The 17,419-nt window shown below is 41.3% G+C and overlaps 1 protein-coding gene across 2 annotated transcripts; it reads right to left on the bottom strand.

The window, feature by feature from the left end:
- Positions 1 to 192: 192 nt before the first annotated feature.
- On the bottom strand, positions 193 to 15,693 carry RAC1 (Rac family small GTPase 1). 2 transcript variants are annotated; one of them, XM_050905659.1, is made up of 7 exons: positions 15,554 to 15,693; positions 8,563 to 8,634; positions 7,058 to 7,175; positions 4,630 to 4,686; positions 2,908 to 2,970; positions 1,971 to 2,130; positions 193 to 1,805 (listed from the first exon to the last, which is right to left on the bottom strand). In XM_050905659.1, the coding sequence occupies exons 1-7, from the start codon at positions 15,586 to 15,588 to the stop codon at positions 1,675 to 1,677; spliced, it is 636 nt and encodes a 211-aa protein (XP_050761616.1). In that variant the 5' UTR covers positions 15,589 to 15,693; the 3' UTR covers positions 193 to 1,674. The 2 variants fall into 2 exon arrangements, with proteins under 2 accessions (XP_050761616.1, XP_050761617.1); XM_050905660.1 differs by lacking the exon at positions 4,630 to 4,686.
- Positions 15,694 to 17,419: the final 1,726 nt, after the last annotated feature.

Here is a 17,419-nt window from a genome sequence, read left to right as displayed (position 1 = left end):
AGAAATGTTGCCAGGTACCATATTTAATTCTGGTTCTTGACATCAGGGCGTCACTGAAAGAGCCTGTGGTTGGCACACACGCCCCTGAGAAGACAAGTACACCACGCTGCTGTTGGCACCGGAAAAAGAACGCTTATTCATAGTGGCACAAGAATGAGAACACTTGCTCAGAAACGCAAACATTACCACACATGTGATTCAAGGATTTATTAAGTCATACATGCAAAACATACTGCTAATTGCATTAGCAAAAGATCAATGTAAAAACTTCACAATTTTGCAACTTTTATTTTTAAATTTTGCTTTAGTGGTTGAAAGGGTGTAGTTCAACATTGTATTCCTGCCAGTTTAGAATGTACGGAACATTAGCACTAATTTACAGAACCTCACAGACCCAAGTTACCATTACTCAACCTATGCTGCACATGTAGTGACATAAAGAACACTTGTCTGCATTAGTAATGTTACAGTGGTAGGGATATCCGGCCAATAGTGACACTTGAGAAGGCTCATAGTTTATAGAGGTTTAAAATACAAAAATTACTAAAATGTGTAAAGCTGCTTCACATGATTTTTACACCTAGTTAACAGACTAAAAGCTCCTCAGAAAGCATATATAACTTACTGGGTCAGAAATAACAGGAAAATAAGGAGGATATGCTTGAACATTCTACTCTACAAAAAAAAAAATTTCTATCATCAGAAAGGTTTTAAAATACAAGTTATATTGCTCAGTAAGAAGAGATTCTACAAGAAAAGCATTTACTACACAACAGTTGTGGGAATGACTGGTTCAGAACTGTACCTAAATGAATGCCCTACTTGAAATTCAAAGGAATTTACCTATGAACACCAACCTCTCTTCCACTACTGCACCTCTGGGAAAATTGTCCCTGATTTTAAAAGTCAATTCAGTTTCAACTACCCTGGCAGTGTAGTGTCAGTCAGTCAGTCATCTGTACAGTGTCAAAATACTGCCTGGCACTATCATTTGATCCAACCCCATGTTTCATTTATCCACCACAATACAATGCTGTCTAAAGGACTAGATACACTTCAGTAAGAATAGTTATTTATTTTTTTTTTAAATCACAGCAGCAAGAACTAGATTGCAACCAAGCCCTTACCAATGATAAAGCATTTTACACTGTGACTCAAGGGTGTCAGTCATTGTCAGAGATTCAGGTTCGATATACAACGCTATGCAATGACTGTGGGTTGAGAAAACATTTAATAATAAAACGCATTAGAGTGCAGTGTTTTGCTAATTATACGGTACTGTTACTTACTGTGAAAAACTAGAAAGTGTTTTTGCATTTCCTACCAGAAATTAGAGTCATCTTCAAGAAGAATCTTTAAAAAACAGTTTAGTGCTTAGTGTTCGTAGCACAACAATGCAACTTAGTTCAGCAGATAGTTTGGCAACACTTAATTGAGCAAGAATAGGATTTTAAAAATAAGGCTTTACATAGGTTTGTCTTTTCAGGAGTTTGCTTTTAGAAGAATGCAAGGTAACTTTCATACTTTAAACAAATGAAACCGTGAAATCGTTGATTGGTTCAAGAATTTATGGAAGAGAACTAATTTATAACAGAAAAACTTGGCATTGAGTGTGAATGCTCCATTGTTCTGAGCAAAGCACAGGGTTTGGAGTGGGGTGGGGGAGGGTAACGTTTACAGCAGCAGACATTTTCTCTTCCTCTTCTTTACAGGAGGGGGGCACAGAACTGCTCGGATAGCTTCATCAAACACTGTCTTGAGGCCTCGCTGTGTAAGTGCTGAGCATTCTAGGTATTTCACTGCACCTGTGGAAAGCAGAGAGGCAATTACAAAGCAGTTTTCCACAATTACAGCGGCACTGCTTCTAGCTAACTCCACAACAAAAGCCAGGCATTTATTTTAATTCAGGGACAACATCTTCCACAACGAAAATTTAGATCAAGTCAACAATAACCCCGTTGCCATCATACCAATCTCTTTTGCCATGGCAAGGCCCTGTGGGTAGGTGATAGGAGTCAGCTTCTTCTCCTTCAGTTTTTCAATAGTGTCCTTATCATCCCGGAGGTCGAGTTTGGTACCCACTAAAATGATGGGGGTGTTGGGGCAATGGTGCCGCACCTCGGGATACCACTGCAAAAAAACAGCACAGGTTGTGTGTGTGGGCAGATTTCCACGAAGGCTCTCGAACATCACCGCTGCAAGGCTCACAGCCCTTCACGACACTTTGAACAGAGTCAGTAAAGGGAAGAACGTAAGAGCCCATATTAAGGCGGTATTAGAAAAGAGCATACCATTGCAAAACATTTTTCATGAAGCCAACAGGTATTTCCATATAATTTAAAAATCGACCCTATTAAGGGCTGTATTTTTTCCACGCACCACAAAACCCCTGATCTGCACTTCCCCCACCCATGGAGACCACCTCTCATTTGTGAGGTCTCCACAATACCATACAGCTGAGTTGTCCAGGGCCATGAAGAACTGCCACAGCAGCAGAGCATGTGCTAGAATGCTGGCTGATGCAAGAAACAAGTATCAACCTAATTTTTACATGCATTTGTTTTTTAATATTTTTCTTTAAATTGCATTAAAAGGAAATTTCCTGTTTGTGATCTTAGCACCTTGTTGGCTGAAAACTCTTCAACTACTGTTATCCTATCAATGCATCAAGGAACGATTCATACTTAGAGTGTTTCACATGCCCTGAACTTCCATGACTTATAAGTTAGGCAAATGGATTTCTGCCTTTTCAAACTACATTTCACATTGCCTGCAAAAAAAAAAAAAAAAAAAAACCCAAAAAACCCCCACCCCACTAAAAACATCACCTAATATTTTCCAAACACTGCTGTACAATGAACTCTGTGTTGAGCCCTTTGAAATAAAGTGATACCAGCTTGTATTTACCTTAGCACGGACATTTTCAAAGGAAGCGGGACTCACAAGGGAAAAGCAGATTAAGAAGACATCCTACAAAACAAGTTGATAGAAGTTAGCCCAGCAGAGCAACCATTACAAAATCTCCTCACCTTGAAAAGGCTAATATCGCCACCACCTGTATCCTACTGTCACCTATATCACACTTGCAAAAGGCAAGGCTGACGATACAGTCACACATGACAATTAGAGGTAGCTTTTCCAGAGGGAAATCCATTCCCAGGCAGCTACAAGCAGACACAAAGGGCGAGGGGAACCAACAACAAATAGACTGTAATCAAGTTTACAATCAGCTATTGCAGTAGCCAGCAACTAAAACGCTAATACCATTGCACTGCAAGCTTTTTTCCCTAAATGTCATTTCTTCTCCCTCACTGACATTCAGAAAAAAAACAAAACCACTTCAGATCCTTGACAAACACAGGAAGCAATGAAGAGTCAGACTGGCTTCTAAACTGGGGTTGGATGCTCTTTGCAGACCTCAAAGTGATTGAAGCCTTGAAAGACATGTAACTCATCAGCATAGGTGTTAACTGTTGGCACCGATTTTTTAAATATGAACATACTACTAATATACTACTCTAAAGTAGTCTCAAATTGCAAAGGCAAAGTATACAGTATGCAATAAAAAAACCCCGATAATTTCTACAATTATTACTTGCATGCCCAAATCAGAAGAATCTTGTAGAACTGTTACTTCTACTGAATGTCAATATAAAAAATTTCAGAATTTCTCTATAACTAAAATAGGATTGAGAAGGGTTCTAAAAACCTCAAAGCTCCCTCCTTTCCTTTCTAAATAATGAGAAAGCAGAGAGAAAAGCGGGTGTTTTTAGGGATCCTACACATCTCACTTTTCAGTTGAAAGCAAAAGAAAGGTTGTAAGTAAGAGCAGGTAAAAACATTTTAGAGCGCACATTTACACTAACTGCTGTGCAGTATACACGTCAAAAACCAGTGAGCTTCATACATGACACACAGTAGTCTACAAGCATTCAGAATAACCACAAAACAATTTTCTCTAACCAGATAAAGACTGTAATCTTGCTGTATGACCCAAAACTCAATAACTGTCTCTCAAACAAGCCCAACTTTCCCCAACCTACCTCTGCATCTGTACTTACTCCGGTATCAAATGTGTTAAAGAATCAGGCATTTCAGAATGTTAGTTGATTGTGCTGCATTTCAAGGCATTTTGTTAGGTCAGCATCTGACATCTGCACTGCTAAGCACTTGCAACCCAGTTGTTCATGCATCACCCCAACAAGTTTCCGTAGCAGCGTCCCAGAAGAAGAAAGAAACAACATCAAATAATGTGATACTATGGCCACTACTTCTGTTTTCCAATTCTGCAGGTTTGTGGTGACTGAAGTTCTGCACATTACGCAGACTGTCTCCTTTACTAGCTCCAGAGATCAAAAAATTCAGTGTAACCGTGAGGAATTATTTGAAGATTTCAGGTGTCTTGCACACTACCAATCTTAATAGGTAGGAGGAAAAGCTATTTATTTGCAAGAAAAGGTTTAGTCTTAGCAACTCATATGAAGAGATTTGGTAACAGAGTTCTCAGATCTAGCAATTTGATAGTTCCAAGAAAGTAGTTGTTTAAAAAATAGGGGCCAATTTATCACTATCGTAAGCAAGACAAGATGACAGAACTTGGAACTGAAGTTTATTTAAAGTTTTACATACGGCAATAGGTTGATCTGTCAGACTGGAAGATATATTCTTACCATTGGTTCCTCCAACCTAATAACAGTAGGAGATAAAGTTACTCCTAAAATGGATTTAAGGGAAAATGTTCTCAGTCAGCGATTTGTGCTCACAAATATTCACAACATGGCTTTTCTTCTTAAGAGAGACTCTGCCCTGTAATTCAGCACAACCAACTTCCTGCATCCAGAACAGACCACCAGCCTTCCCCGTGAACCTGTAAATGTCTGTCTGCATTGTCAGAGGAGACTTGCAGGAGCAAACCTCTCATGAAAAGCATCCTCCTAACTTAATTTTCTTTTTGGCTTGGTCTCCTGAAGAAACAAAGTTAACCACCTTTTCTGTCCCAGCTTCTTCCTTCCCCCAAATATTTTGAAATACGGGTAGATTTCATATACATTCAGGAGAAGGTACTAAACTTCCGTATATTTTAAGGAAAAAAAAAGATGAGTAAGGGAAAAAGATACAAATTATTGCCTCCACTATGGCAAAGTCCTTACTGTGAAGTTAATAGCTGTTGAGCTGCTGGGTGGCTAATCAGGATACACATATTGGCCAAGTAATCAGCAATACCTGCTTTCCCTTTGCCCAGAACATAGTTCAGGTGCACGTACAGGGAAACAGAGGGCCACAAGAACATGCGAGGGGTGAGCTTTAAATAGCACGGTGAAGGAAGGGGGAGGCTGAATGCAGAGCCCAAAAAGTCAAGCTTCATCAGCACCACTGTTCTCTTCCTCTGTGCTTTTTTTTCATTTCGTGGGGCTTTTGTCTCTTAAGTGATGATGAACCTTACATACTGCACAAGTCTAAAATCTGATGACTGCTTCATAAGAAGTTCCAAGACTTACCACCCTGTTTCATTTTCTGCTGTAAAAAACAATCCAAATAACTGAAAGTGCTTCAAACCTTTACTTAACAGTTATACATGCTTATACAGAAGAGATTTTTTTCCCAAAAGTATGCTTAGATTGACATGGAGTTCTTTTGCAGTCTATCAGAAAGCCACAGTTATTTTAGCAGGCTGAAGACATGCACGTGCATTCTGTCCCTTTGTCATAGAGGAGGAACAATATTCTCCTTTACAACTCTGCTTTCTCACACTATTGAGTCATCTTTCAACATACTTTTTCTACCCTGAGATACTCTTCTGAAAATATTTTTATGATGTTAAGCAAAGCTTAAGTTCTAAGTATCCTATAAATATCTAAGTATTAGAGAAAAACAGCTTTCCATTGTCTCTCTTCCTAGAAAAGGCAGGTATTTCTGGCATTTCTACTAGAGTTGCCTACAACTGGCAAGTTTATATCCATCTGGGGTATTGTAACTGATGGGAAAGCCTAACTGTAAGAGTTAGTGAGCAGTGAATTAAGGAAAATTGTGAATTAAGACAGTTTACTAAAAAAAGCACCAGAGTTCATTAAATAAGATTCACATTATTCAAGAGAGCAGTTATGCTGTAGAATAACTGGAACAATTTTGTATTTTACATTATCAGCATTGAATATATATTTGACAGTTAACAACAACAGTAATCAATGCCAAAAAACCCCTGCAAATTACCACCTTTCTTTACTTACAGCACAGCTCCACCAGAAAAAAGTAACTGCTCTAAAGAGACTAGAAAACCAGCCTCTACCAAGATTAACTGTAGCTGAAGTCGCACTGGAAAGAGCAGAGCAGATTACTTCAGCATTTTCCTTATACAAGGAAAGACACAGCATGCAGACAGGACTTAACCAGTTGCAAGCATGGAAGACAGAAGCACATTTGTATTGACGTTATAGCACAAACTACAATAAGTAATAAAATAGCCACAGGCTTAAGTACATTCGAAAGCTCCGATGCAGCCTCTGTCATTACCAATAATATCTTCATTCAGTACTGCCTCTTTCACATTTAGAACATCTTCACAGAGATTAAACAATATCAAGTGCTTAGCAGTGACAGTGTCAGGTTACAGCCAAACAGCATGCCTAAAACCAAAAACAAACCCTGCTTTTGGCAGGCATGCTAACCTTAAAATCAATGGACTAGCTGAGGGGACTATTCACCAAGGGGTTTTTTTGGTTTTGTTTTGGGGGTTTTTTTGTTTGGTTGGTTTTTTCTTGTTTTAAATCAAGCATTCTAGTTGATTCTGAGGCTGTAACTACACAAAAGCCAACATGTATCAGTGCATGCAAATACACAAGCATGCAAAGTTTAACATTTGTACAATTGTACACACATCAAAGATTATAATATTACAGCTACAGCACAGAGGATGAAGGAAGGTAGCTTGCAACAAGTCACTGTTCCTAATAAATGCAGCTCCAGATGTGACAACATTGGCTTTATGTTCAAAAAGAAAAAAACTTTATGTTAGACAAAGCTGTACAGATTCTTTCTAGTTTCACACTGTAGTTCTTACTGTTTGCGGATAGGAGAGTGGACGTAATCTGTCATAGTCCTCTTGACCAGCTGTATCCCACAAACCCAGATTGACCGGTTTTCCATCAACCATTACATTAGCAGAGTAGTTGTCAAAACTAAAAAATAAAGAAAGAGTTAGCTGCATTAGCTTGCAGTAAAATAGGGCACCCAAGGACTTTTTCCCACAGAGTCCTAATTGGGAACACTACCAAAGGGAACATTTTTATTGCATCCTTCTGCTCCCCAGAAACAGTAAAGTTGTTCTTTAAATACTGAGCCTGGTATGGGGTAAGGGAATGAAAAAATATGCACACCAGACTTGGTCCAGTCTGAACAGAAGTCACCTTTTTCATTGCTCTTCCAAAGCAAGTGTTAATCTCAGTAAGTACAGGAAAGCAGGTGATGCACTTAGCAAGCACTTTCCAGTCTTGGTGGGACATTCAGCAAGTTAATCTGTTTCATTTTGTAAGATCTAGAACAGCAGATACATAAGCAACCATCAAGGAATCCTTAATGACAACAGTAGGTAAGAAAAAAAACCTTATTACTCCTGCTAATCAAAAACCCCTCCAATGAAATATCAAAGTTAATAACCAGGGGCCAGTAGAGGCATGATTTTTACCTCATCACTACTATAGCCACAAAGGTTTTAATGGCTTGTTAAGGCTAAACTGAGTTCACTGGGAACATAAGCATACCGTAATGCAAAAATGTGAATTTAAGACCAAAAAAAGGAAACAGGAGTAATTAAGACAACAAGGCCTTGGAAGGGTAACTAAAGTCATCTGTAAATCACATTAGAATGTATTTTGTCATCTGAAAAACTCATCAATACTTACAGTGAGCAAGACAGCCAAATATAGAGACATCCGAAAAGGGCAAGGAAGCTGCTCGTGTATAAAACACCTCCCCCCAACAGGCCCTCAAAAAGAGAACTACACTAATACTGATACTGACAAATCCTTACATGCAAGAAAATGGGAAGCACCAAAATAAACGAATCCCCACAATCACGCCTGAGGAGCTACAGAGCTGTGGCTGGCTTAGCACAGGACTGGCAGTAGCACAAAAAGTGGAAGGAACAACAAGAAAAAAACCTCTCTAGTCATGAAAGCCAACTATTTCTGACTACGATATGATGTTTTATAAACTGTTCAGCCTTGGGACTGCTTATTATGAATGACATTAAAGATAGAAATAACACATTATTTTAAAACAGAACAGCATCTGATAAATTGGTAGTAAATGTCAGTCCCTAATAAGCTAGGCCTAGTGAGCAGGGAGAGGCTAAACTGATGGAGCATGAACAAGCACAGGTATGGCTGTACTAAGCAGTAAAAGCCCAAAGTGCTTCTCCTTACACACACCTAGATAGTTAAACATTTCAGATGAAACTGAGGGGTGCTTGCAGCCAATTCAAACAATTCAAATAAGGAATCTGGAATGGCAGTAAGCACAGAGAAGTTGACATAAATGAGTTTTTAGGATTTTATAAGTACTTACACAGTGGGTATATATTCTCCAGGAAATGCATTGGTCGTGTAACTGATGAGTAGGCATGTTTTACCTACAGCACTGTAAAAAGAGAAAGTTCACATGTAAAAAACATTCATCTTGAATAATGAGAAGTAATATACCTTTTAGGGAAGAAGACTGATTACATCCAGTCATCTAAGGAACAACTGAGTGTCAGTAGTCACTACTGTGCAGGAAAAGAGCTAATAGACTGTAGCCTTAAGATTACTGGCAATGAAAACACACCTAATATAAACATCCATTCTGTGAAGTGGTAAATTACCAAATTTTGTTAATCTTTAGACAAAAAAAACCCACAAGTATTAATGAGACTATTAACAACTGCTAGTCACCTGACTGAATATTCATCAAGACCACCTTACTCCAACTCCCTGAAATTAAAAAAAACCAAACAAACAAAACAAAACTGGAAAGTATTTCTAGATACCCTTCACACAATTCCAAAACTGTTATATTTTCCAGAAAATAGTATACTTTCACATAAGTAAAGGTTGAAAAAGCTTGAAAAGTATAATTTCTCAACACATTGTTACTTTTGAGTATTCGAGGAACAAATACAAACAATAATCCTCACAATATTTATTGCTATTGCAACATGACTTCTTGCATGCATTCGTCAACTATTCAAACATTTCATAAACTGATTTATAGATAAATTACATTCCAATATTGGAGAACTTGGAACACCAAACCTTTCCCCACCGATCTAATTCTGAACAGCCTCAAATGGGGGCAGGACAAGGTTCTGTTCCACGTTTCTTTCAAAACTGGCAGCCAGCTCCTTCCCTCTCCACATCTTATCTAGAGTCAAACATTAGATTAATGACACCATTGAATTTTCGTTACAGTTTCAATTAAAGGATTGGAAAACTTGAAATTGGACCATATTTCTTTTTTAAAATAGACTCTGCAAAGAGTGCTTCTGACGCTGCAGACTGGTTCCCATGCTGGCTTCTCACTCAAGGTGCATAATCCTTTAACAGTGTGAGAGATTCCAGGAGATGAGTGTGCAACTAGTTCCTCAAAAGCGATAATGCCCAGACAGCCTTATAGTCTTCCCGATCACTCTTCTCAAAGAGACAAACTTCCATGCAAGGAAAACTGCATTGTCTTGCAGATGTTTTATCACCACAACAATTTGCTCAAAGTCAGCAGTAACTTTGAAACCTTACTGTACTTACACGTATAATCCTGCCATTAGTATTAGGTTTGACTCACGAGCCTCCTGAACTAAATCTTACACAAGCTGAAGGAACTCACTGAAGTTTTAGTCTAGAACTACAGTTAATATTAAAAAAAAAAACCAAAACCAAACCCAACCCAAGAACCAAATGCTATTGCTAAAAATATCCTATTATCCTTTAGCTTCTGCAGAAGGAAAAAAAAAAAACTCACAGAAACAAGCTTTCATCAAGGGCTTACTAGCTCTCCAGCTGCAAACATTTTGAGGCATTCATATCTGAATTTTACTATGTATCTTTCACTTAAATCATGGCATTTCTTCTCTTGGTTTGGAAGTGTGTGAACTGCCCCTTCGCTTACCAAAGACCGTCTTCAAAACATTATTTAAAATGATTTAACACTCAACATTAACCAACCAGCCTTACCTAGTGACTCAGAATTTAAGGCAAGTTAAGTAAATGTGAGCTTTGTCACAACCAGAAGTTACCGTGTATGTTGTAGCTCAATCTGTAACAACTCTCTCCATTAAACTTTAAGCAGTTCCATACTGCATTAGCCCAAGAACTTATTTGATAGCAGCATCTCACAACATTACCTTAAATGCCTGAGCTATGAAAGAGTTGCTTCAGTGTGCAAAATTATCTGGGATTTTATCCTACATGCCCATTTTTTAATTGTAATTTTACGTTTCTGAGCTGACACCTAGCACAACATTCCATCTGCTGCAACTCTCTCTGATCATACCACACAGTTTTCCACACTACTTTTCACACCTGCTTCTAAGGAAACAGGACACCAGCTCCTCACACAGTCTGAGATTTTTTTTTCTTTTCCTTTCAGCATGCACTCTCTTTTACCAAGCTACAATAACAACAACAAAAAAGGGGGCATTTAATTCTGTTCTTGATAAGTACAACCTCTGAACATTTTCCTGTAGTGACAGGCTTGAGATATACTTGTGCTCAAAAGTAGGAGAGGGATTTACCCTTCAAAAATTTCTGTGGGAAAGAATCAGGGAGCAGTATGACAACACAGCTAGCTAATTTAACCGCTGTCAAGAGAGGAGATCCCATCTTATCTCTTGCACTAGCACTCAGTGACTCTGTAACAAGCCAGAACAAGGAGTTAAGGAAAGCTATTCCCTCCGCCCTCCCCATTAGGACAACTTGCTATTTTAGCTCCCTGAGCTATCAGTTAGATCAGTTTGAATATATTGCTGAATTGCACTCACAACACTATAAAGCAGGCTACGCTGGTCCAGCTTATAAAACGACAAATGTGAAAACCTTCAAAATACCGATAGGAGCAAAAGCCACCTTCTTTGGGAAATTTCTTGAGGCGCAGAGGCTACATGTTCTCACGCTTCTAGAACCTGTTTGGTCTGACGCTTCATTTTCCAGTAAGTTCATTACAGGTAATTTAAGCTTCCAACAAATTAATGTTGAACTCAACATTTTCAGCAGTGGATCAAGAACTTTTCTGTGCACCCAGGCTCCTTTGCCTACCTTGCACTGAAACTGGTGAGTCTGCTCTGGCTAATCAAAACAGCGCAGGAAGGAGGTGGTGAGAGATTTCATTCCAAGCTTAGAAGTGCCTGTAGTGTGTTTCTGCAGCACCAATCAGCCAGAGTCATTTAAACAAGAAAAAACATGTTCAACAACCCTGTTTCAGACTTGCTCCATCTAGGTTTCCTGCTTTCCTTGCCTTTTGGCTCACTGCCCTGCAAATCACATCATTACAGTCACCAGTCTTAAAAATAAACACTAATGCCTACCTTTATAAATAAAGTACATCCTCTAAGTACTTTATCAACTTTTTTAGACTTCTAACTTCTGTAGTAAAGCAACTCCCCTAAAGAGAATTCTAACTGTTTGGCAAAATACAAATCCTTGTACGTAAAGGCTGAGACTAAGAAACTAAAATAACACCAAACCAAGATTAGTCACAACTAGATTTCTAGCAACTACTTAATCATAGCTCTGTCCACCCAATATTACATAAATGAAACTAGTAACATTTGACTGTAATTAAAAACATGGCCTACAGAAATCTGGCATTTTAACCACTTAACAATAAGTGAAAGACTTACAAAAGACAGCACTGAGTCCCTTTTTGCTTCCAGGTACCATCCAGGAATCAATGTATTTATATAACCACATATGTATTAATTCCTGAAAACAAAACATGTCATCTCTTTCCTGGCCTTATTTACACTAACAAGTTTTATGAAGTTTCCCCACTGTGTTAGAGCTGCTTGGAGCCATGTTACATGACATGCACTGAAAATGCCATCAGAGGACCTGCACCAGCATTTCTTCCACTCTAAAGGCACCGGAGCTGCACAGATGGTTGAGTCTCTCCTGCTTTCCTGCAACTAAAAACCAATTGTGAAAATTTAGCTCCCATTTGCAGCCATGGTAATGGAGGCCAGCTGAAGTACTTGCTGGTTTAATTGCAGAAACACTGATATCTGCAAACAGGTGGCAGCCTTCATAAAAAGCTTCGATTATGTCATTTCTTTCTTTCTCTGATCCACACAAACTACCTCCCTAGCAGACACGATGCACAACAGCCCAGGTCTTCACTCAAATGTTAAACACTAGGTGAGATTTCTCTAGTACCATCCTCAGATCAAAAGTTCAGTATTTTTGCTATAGTAGGTTTAGTTACATACGGCTCTGCCGGATAAGCTGTTTTATCCACTATGACACACCCTCTCCCAAATATGCTGTTCAGTACCTACAATACTACTACATTTTTTAAACTTTAAAAGTTCAGTAACACAAGTTACTACATTTCAAGTCATTGCACTCTCTACAGATTGCATTGGAGGGGCCTGAGGTGTTCAGCATCTTACACAAACACTGCACTACACTCAACAAGAAGCCAATTACCCTACCTCCCCATTCTCGACAAGCTACCAAATCAAATACAGCATGGCTTTAGCAGATAAGGCCTCAAATTAAGCAGAATTCCAAACAGGGACTCTTAATTCACTGCTCTTCTTCTTACAGTATTTCTACAATTAAAAAATGCCTACAAAAGAGCATGAAGTGTGACCATTTCTGTGGCATCTAGTAATAATTTCTCCAAAATGCAGAACTTCCCCTAACGCTACACGACATCACTGGAGATTTCATACCACTTAACAGCTGCCTTTTTAGAGTGAAAACAAAAGCTGCTAAAAATAACTTACACCAATGCTTTTTCTCAAGTGTCAATCAACAGCAACTCCTGCAGTTACTCAAGTGGAGTGCTCTTCATCTGTCCTGCACATTCCTACTGCTCTATATCATCAAGAAGTCAAAGCAACAGTTGCCATTTATTTTTCCCCAAACAATCCTCACAGTGAAGAAAAAAAACAAGAGCAAAATACGATAGCACAACTAGCATACATGCCATGTTTTTCTAGTCAAATTAGTTGTCTAAACAGATACTAATCAAAGCTCTAAGAACAAACATGAGTTACATATGAGAAACAGCCCACTCATTTACAAATTAAAAAATAATCACACAGGTACTTCTACAGCTGTGTTTATTTTGTTCCTAGCAGATCTTTGTGGAGGGTATAGAAAACAGTACCTAAGTTTTACATTACATAAGCAAATCTTTAACTTGCATTGTTTTACAGAAACACTAAAGCTTTAGCCTTATCTAAGCCAAACATTACACATTTCCTAGAATACTTGTAATGCTTGAACTTTTGAAGCAGCAGCAGCACAGAGAAACACAAATAGTTAAATATTTTTTAAAAACACTGAATGGAGAATGATACAAAGCTACCAAAAATGAGCAATAGTACATGAATGGAATCTTAAGAGAGATTTGTTTCTAACTAAGGAGGAAGGAAAACAATTAAACTACTGTATTTTGTTCACACATATGTACAAAACTCAGGTAGAATTACACCACTTCCATTTCCAAGACAAAGAGCAAAAAACATGTTAGGAAGTGGGATGGTTTACAAAGCAAATGATGAAAAGAACTGTTTTGTTGAATGAATTACTGAACATTATACAGTTTGTCTGCGATGAGTTCTCAAATCCAGTGGAGGAAGTAGACTTTTTTCTCCCACCCAAACATGATGCATTGCATTTATTTACAGCATTGTCACAGACAACACAGTTCAGTTGAATTAAAAAAAGTAACAGAAAAGCAAATTTGTTGGTTTTAAAATCAATACAACCAAAAGAACAGCCCATAGCTATCCTATCTAGCATCAAAGAATTACATTACCATGAAAAGTCTTCATTTGTCAAGATACCACTTCCATGTTCATATTGCTCAAATCTTACACAGCAAGTCAAAACAAGTTTGTCACACAGAGTAAATTTCTCTATCAACCATAGTTAGCTGCCTTTTTAGGGATTCTACATCTTAAAAAACAAAATAACAACCCCCCACACAAATAACTTGACGATAAAGCCACCACGTGAAATTACAGACAGTGGCAAGACCATTTAGCTACACTTCACTCCTCTGTCATCTACAGAAGTTTGCTGTGATACCAATTATGCTCAGCCTACACTGGGATTTTTGTTTCTCCTAAGGGAAAAAAAACCTCTCAAACTGCATAAGACAAGTCTTGTTTTCCAGCTGGCCTGTGATGTTCCCCTGAGCTCTAACATCCAGTGAGAGAAAGAATGCCTCCAAGTTGATGGGAATAGCAACATGGAGAATATACAAAAGTAGCAAACACACAAACTCTTTCCCCACCACAATGCCAGCATTCCTCACATTGAAATCCAACAGCTAAACTTAAGAGTTAACTCAATTCTAAAAACCATCCTCAAGTTGCTTCACTTAGAAGTAATACCATATTAGAATGCTGTAGGTGTAACAGTTCTTTACAGACAAGTATATCGTTAATTATTTGTATTTCAAGTGCTTTACCAGTCTCCTTTAGACAGGAACCTTACAAGACTAGATCTATGCATGCAGAAAAAGTCTCTGCTCACAAGCATTTATAACCTGCTTAGAGTTTAGCACATTCCACTTAGTTTTACTGCAAGAATCAGATGTCAAAAATCAAGCTATAAGCAGTAATAAGAAATAAGTTTGTTACTTTCACAAAAGACAGTTCAAATCAATATTAAATTTCTCGTATCATTAAAAGCATAGTAATTTTTTTTTTTTACTACACTTTGATTACTTCGGTGTGTCTAGAGAGACATGAAACACCAGAAACAAGAGACAGCTTCAGGGTGAGCCGGGAGAAGCGGCCCACTCCTGCCAGAACGAACCCGAAGTGCACACCCTCCTGTACCAAGCAGGCGAAAGCCACTTCTGTCAGCACGAATATGAATTATTCAGCCACCACTACGGCACCTACCTCCGGAGCACCTTCCCCAACAGCAATCCAGGGCTCAGGGAGGAAACCAGCACCGGAGACACCCACCGCTTACTAACACCCCTGCAGAAACCTCGCTCTCCCGCTCCCGAGGCAGCCACCATTTGCTCACAGCAGTCATCGCCTTGCCCCACGCTCCCCTCCCCTCCCCCGCCACCAGCAGGAAGCCGCGGCCGCCACCCCCCCCACCCACACCCCCACCCACCCCGCCGTCTCGGCGCGGACACCCCCGGCCCCGGCGAACCCCCGCACCCCTCAGGGCGGCAGGGCCGCGCTCGGGCCCCGCGGCGGGGGCGCCCACAACTTGCGGCGGGGCCTGGGCGGCCCGCGCCGCTCCCCGCCCCACGGGCGGACACCCTTCCCCCGCCACGGGCCGGCGGCGCTCCTCACGGCGAGGGCCCGACCGAGGGGTCCCCTCAGACTTACCCGTCGCCCACCACCACACACTTGATGGCCTGCATCGGGGCTGCGCCGCGGCGGCGGGTCCTGCTGCTGAGCGGGGCGGGGGGGGCCGCGCAAGAAGGGAGCCGGCGGCGGTCTCCGCACCAGGTCGCGGCCGCCTCCGCCCTGTGCCTGGGAGCAGGGACGAGGCAGCGGCCACCACCCAAGGCGGGGAGAGGGAGGACTGCGGGGAAACAGGAAGCGGCCGCTCCACTCACATCCGGCCGGGCTGCGCTCGGCCCCCGCGGCCCCGCCTTCGGGCCCGCTCGGCGACACCCCGCCCTCACGGGGAGCCGCTTCGGCGCCGCCGCTTCGGGCCCCTTCGGCCAGACGGCGCGCGTCGCCGAGCGGGCTTCGGGCCGCTTCGGCAACGCTCGGGTTTCTCCGTCGCGCCGGGAGGGCTTCGGGCGCGATCGGCAGCGCTCGGCACCGCTTACCGCCGAGCAGGGGCGGCCGCCATGCTTGTGCTACTAACCCGGTCAGGGGGCGGGGAGGCCCCCCACCCGCTCTCTCCGCCGCAGGACCAGGGAGGCCCCCAGGGTGATCCCTTTTTTTTTTTCTTTAATCAGTCAGAGCCTTACTGAAATGTGATGTCATGCGCTGGCACTGCTGAGACAAGCAAGCAGCCTCGTGCTGCGAGCGGGCCTGGCAGCGGTATGCAGGCCGCAGGAGAGCAGCTCGTCCAGTGGGGAGGCCACGCTGCCGTCTCCCACCAGCGTGTGGTCGTGGACGCGAGTCAGGGCATCATCCCACACCAGCCCTGTCCACCACCTCACTGGTGACGTATTGACCTGGCAGCCACGCTGTCACGTCATGACAAACCCCTCTCAAACAAAAAGCTGTCTTCTGACACCACTTTGGATCCTGTCTTGCACTGCTGACACAGTCTAACACACTCCCAGCACCCATCCACTATCAGGACATTACGCACCAATCTAATTCTTCGCGTCTCGTGAAGCATGTTAATGTGAAATTATGTTTGCCTTACAGATTGACTGACCGGATGTAACTCAAGTGACCAGAGACAACCCCCAATGTTCCTGATGCGCTGCTGCGGGTAGATGCCTGTTTTTTCCAGACAGCCACCCGCCATGGGACAGTCCCTCTCACTCGGTGTGCCAGCCCAGTGCAGAGCCAGAACATTTCCCTTCGTCGATGGATCCTCACGCCACCCTCCCTCCTCCTGATGTGCTATGACATTAATTAACCGCTGGCAAGTTTTAGATCAGATCAGTGCACAGTCAGTCTTCACAAGATGGGACAGCCCAGGGACTGCCAGGCTACACAGAGCCTTGGGTTTCTTTTTTCCCCAAGCAAACCAGTTATTTTCAGGAAATACTGAAGTAAAAGTCAAGCAGAGCAGGTCCAATGATCCCAGGAGTCTTTTAATTTCTACAATTAGTTCTTGCCATAATTCTACTTGGCAGAGAAGCTTCTGGTTGGACTGATGCACACGACCGCTATTCCCTTTGTTTGCATTGCCATCCATTCTTCAAAGAAAGTATTGGGGCAAGGGCCCACGCACATGCTGCTTCTGCAAAGTGATGATGAATTCACTGAAATTGTTCTAGTGTACCATCATGGGTGGTATTCTAGTGATTTGATCTCCTATTAATTTCAGAACATTTCTAAATTATTTTGATACTACCCAATGCAACCTCATCAGTGGACAGAGCATTCCATGACATTTACTGTCTTCCATTTTTGTTTCGCTGAGCAAAGATAATTCTCAGATATTTCACATCAGTGAGGAAAACATCGTAATTATCGCAGTGAACTGAAAGGCTATTTTTGCAGCACTTGTATGTCCATGTACCCTCATACAGATGGAAGCTGAAATGACTTGTCATT

This window comes from Gymnogyps californianus, chromosome 15 (assembly GCF_018139145.2).
Source record: "Gymnogyps californianus isolate 813 chromosome 15, ASM1813914v2, whole genome shotgun sequence".
Classification (NCBI taxonomy): Eukaryota; Metazoa; Chordata; class Aves; order Accipitriformes; family Cathartidae; genus Gymnogyps; species Gymnogyps californianus.
Note: the sequence above shows the minus strand (reverse complement) of the source record. Positions and strands in the feature narration are given on the sequence as shown.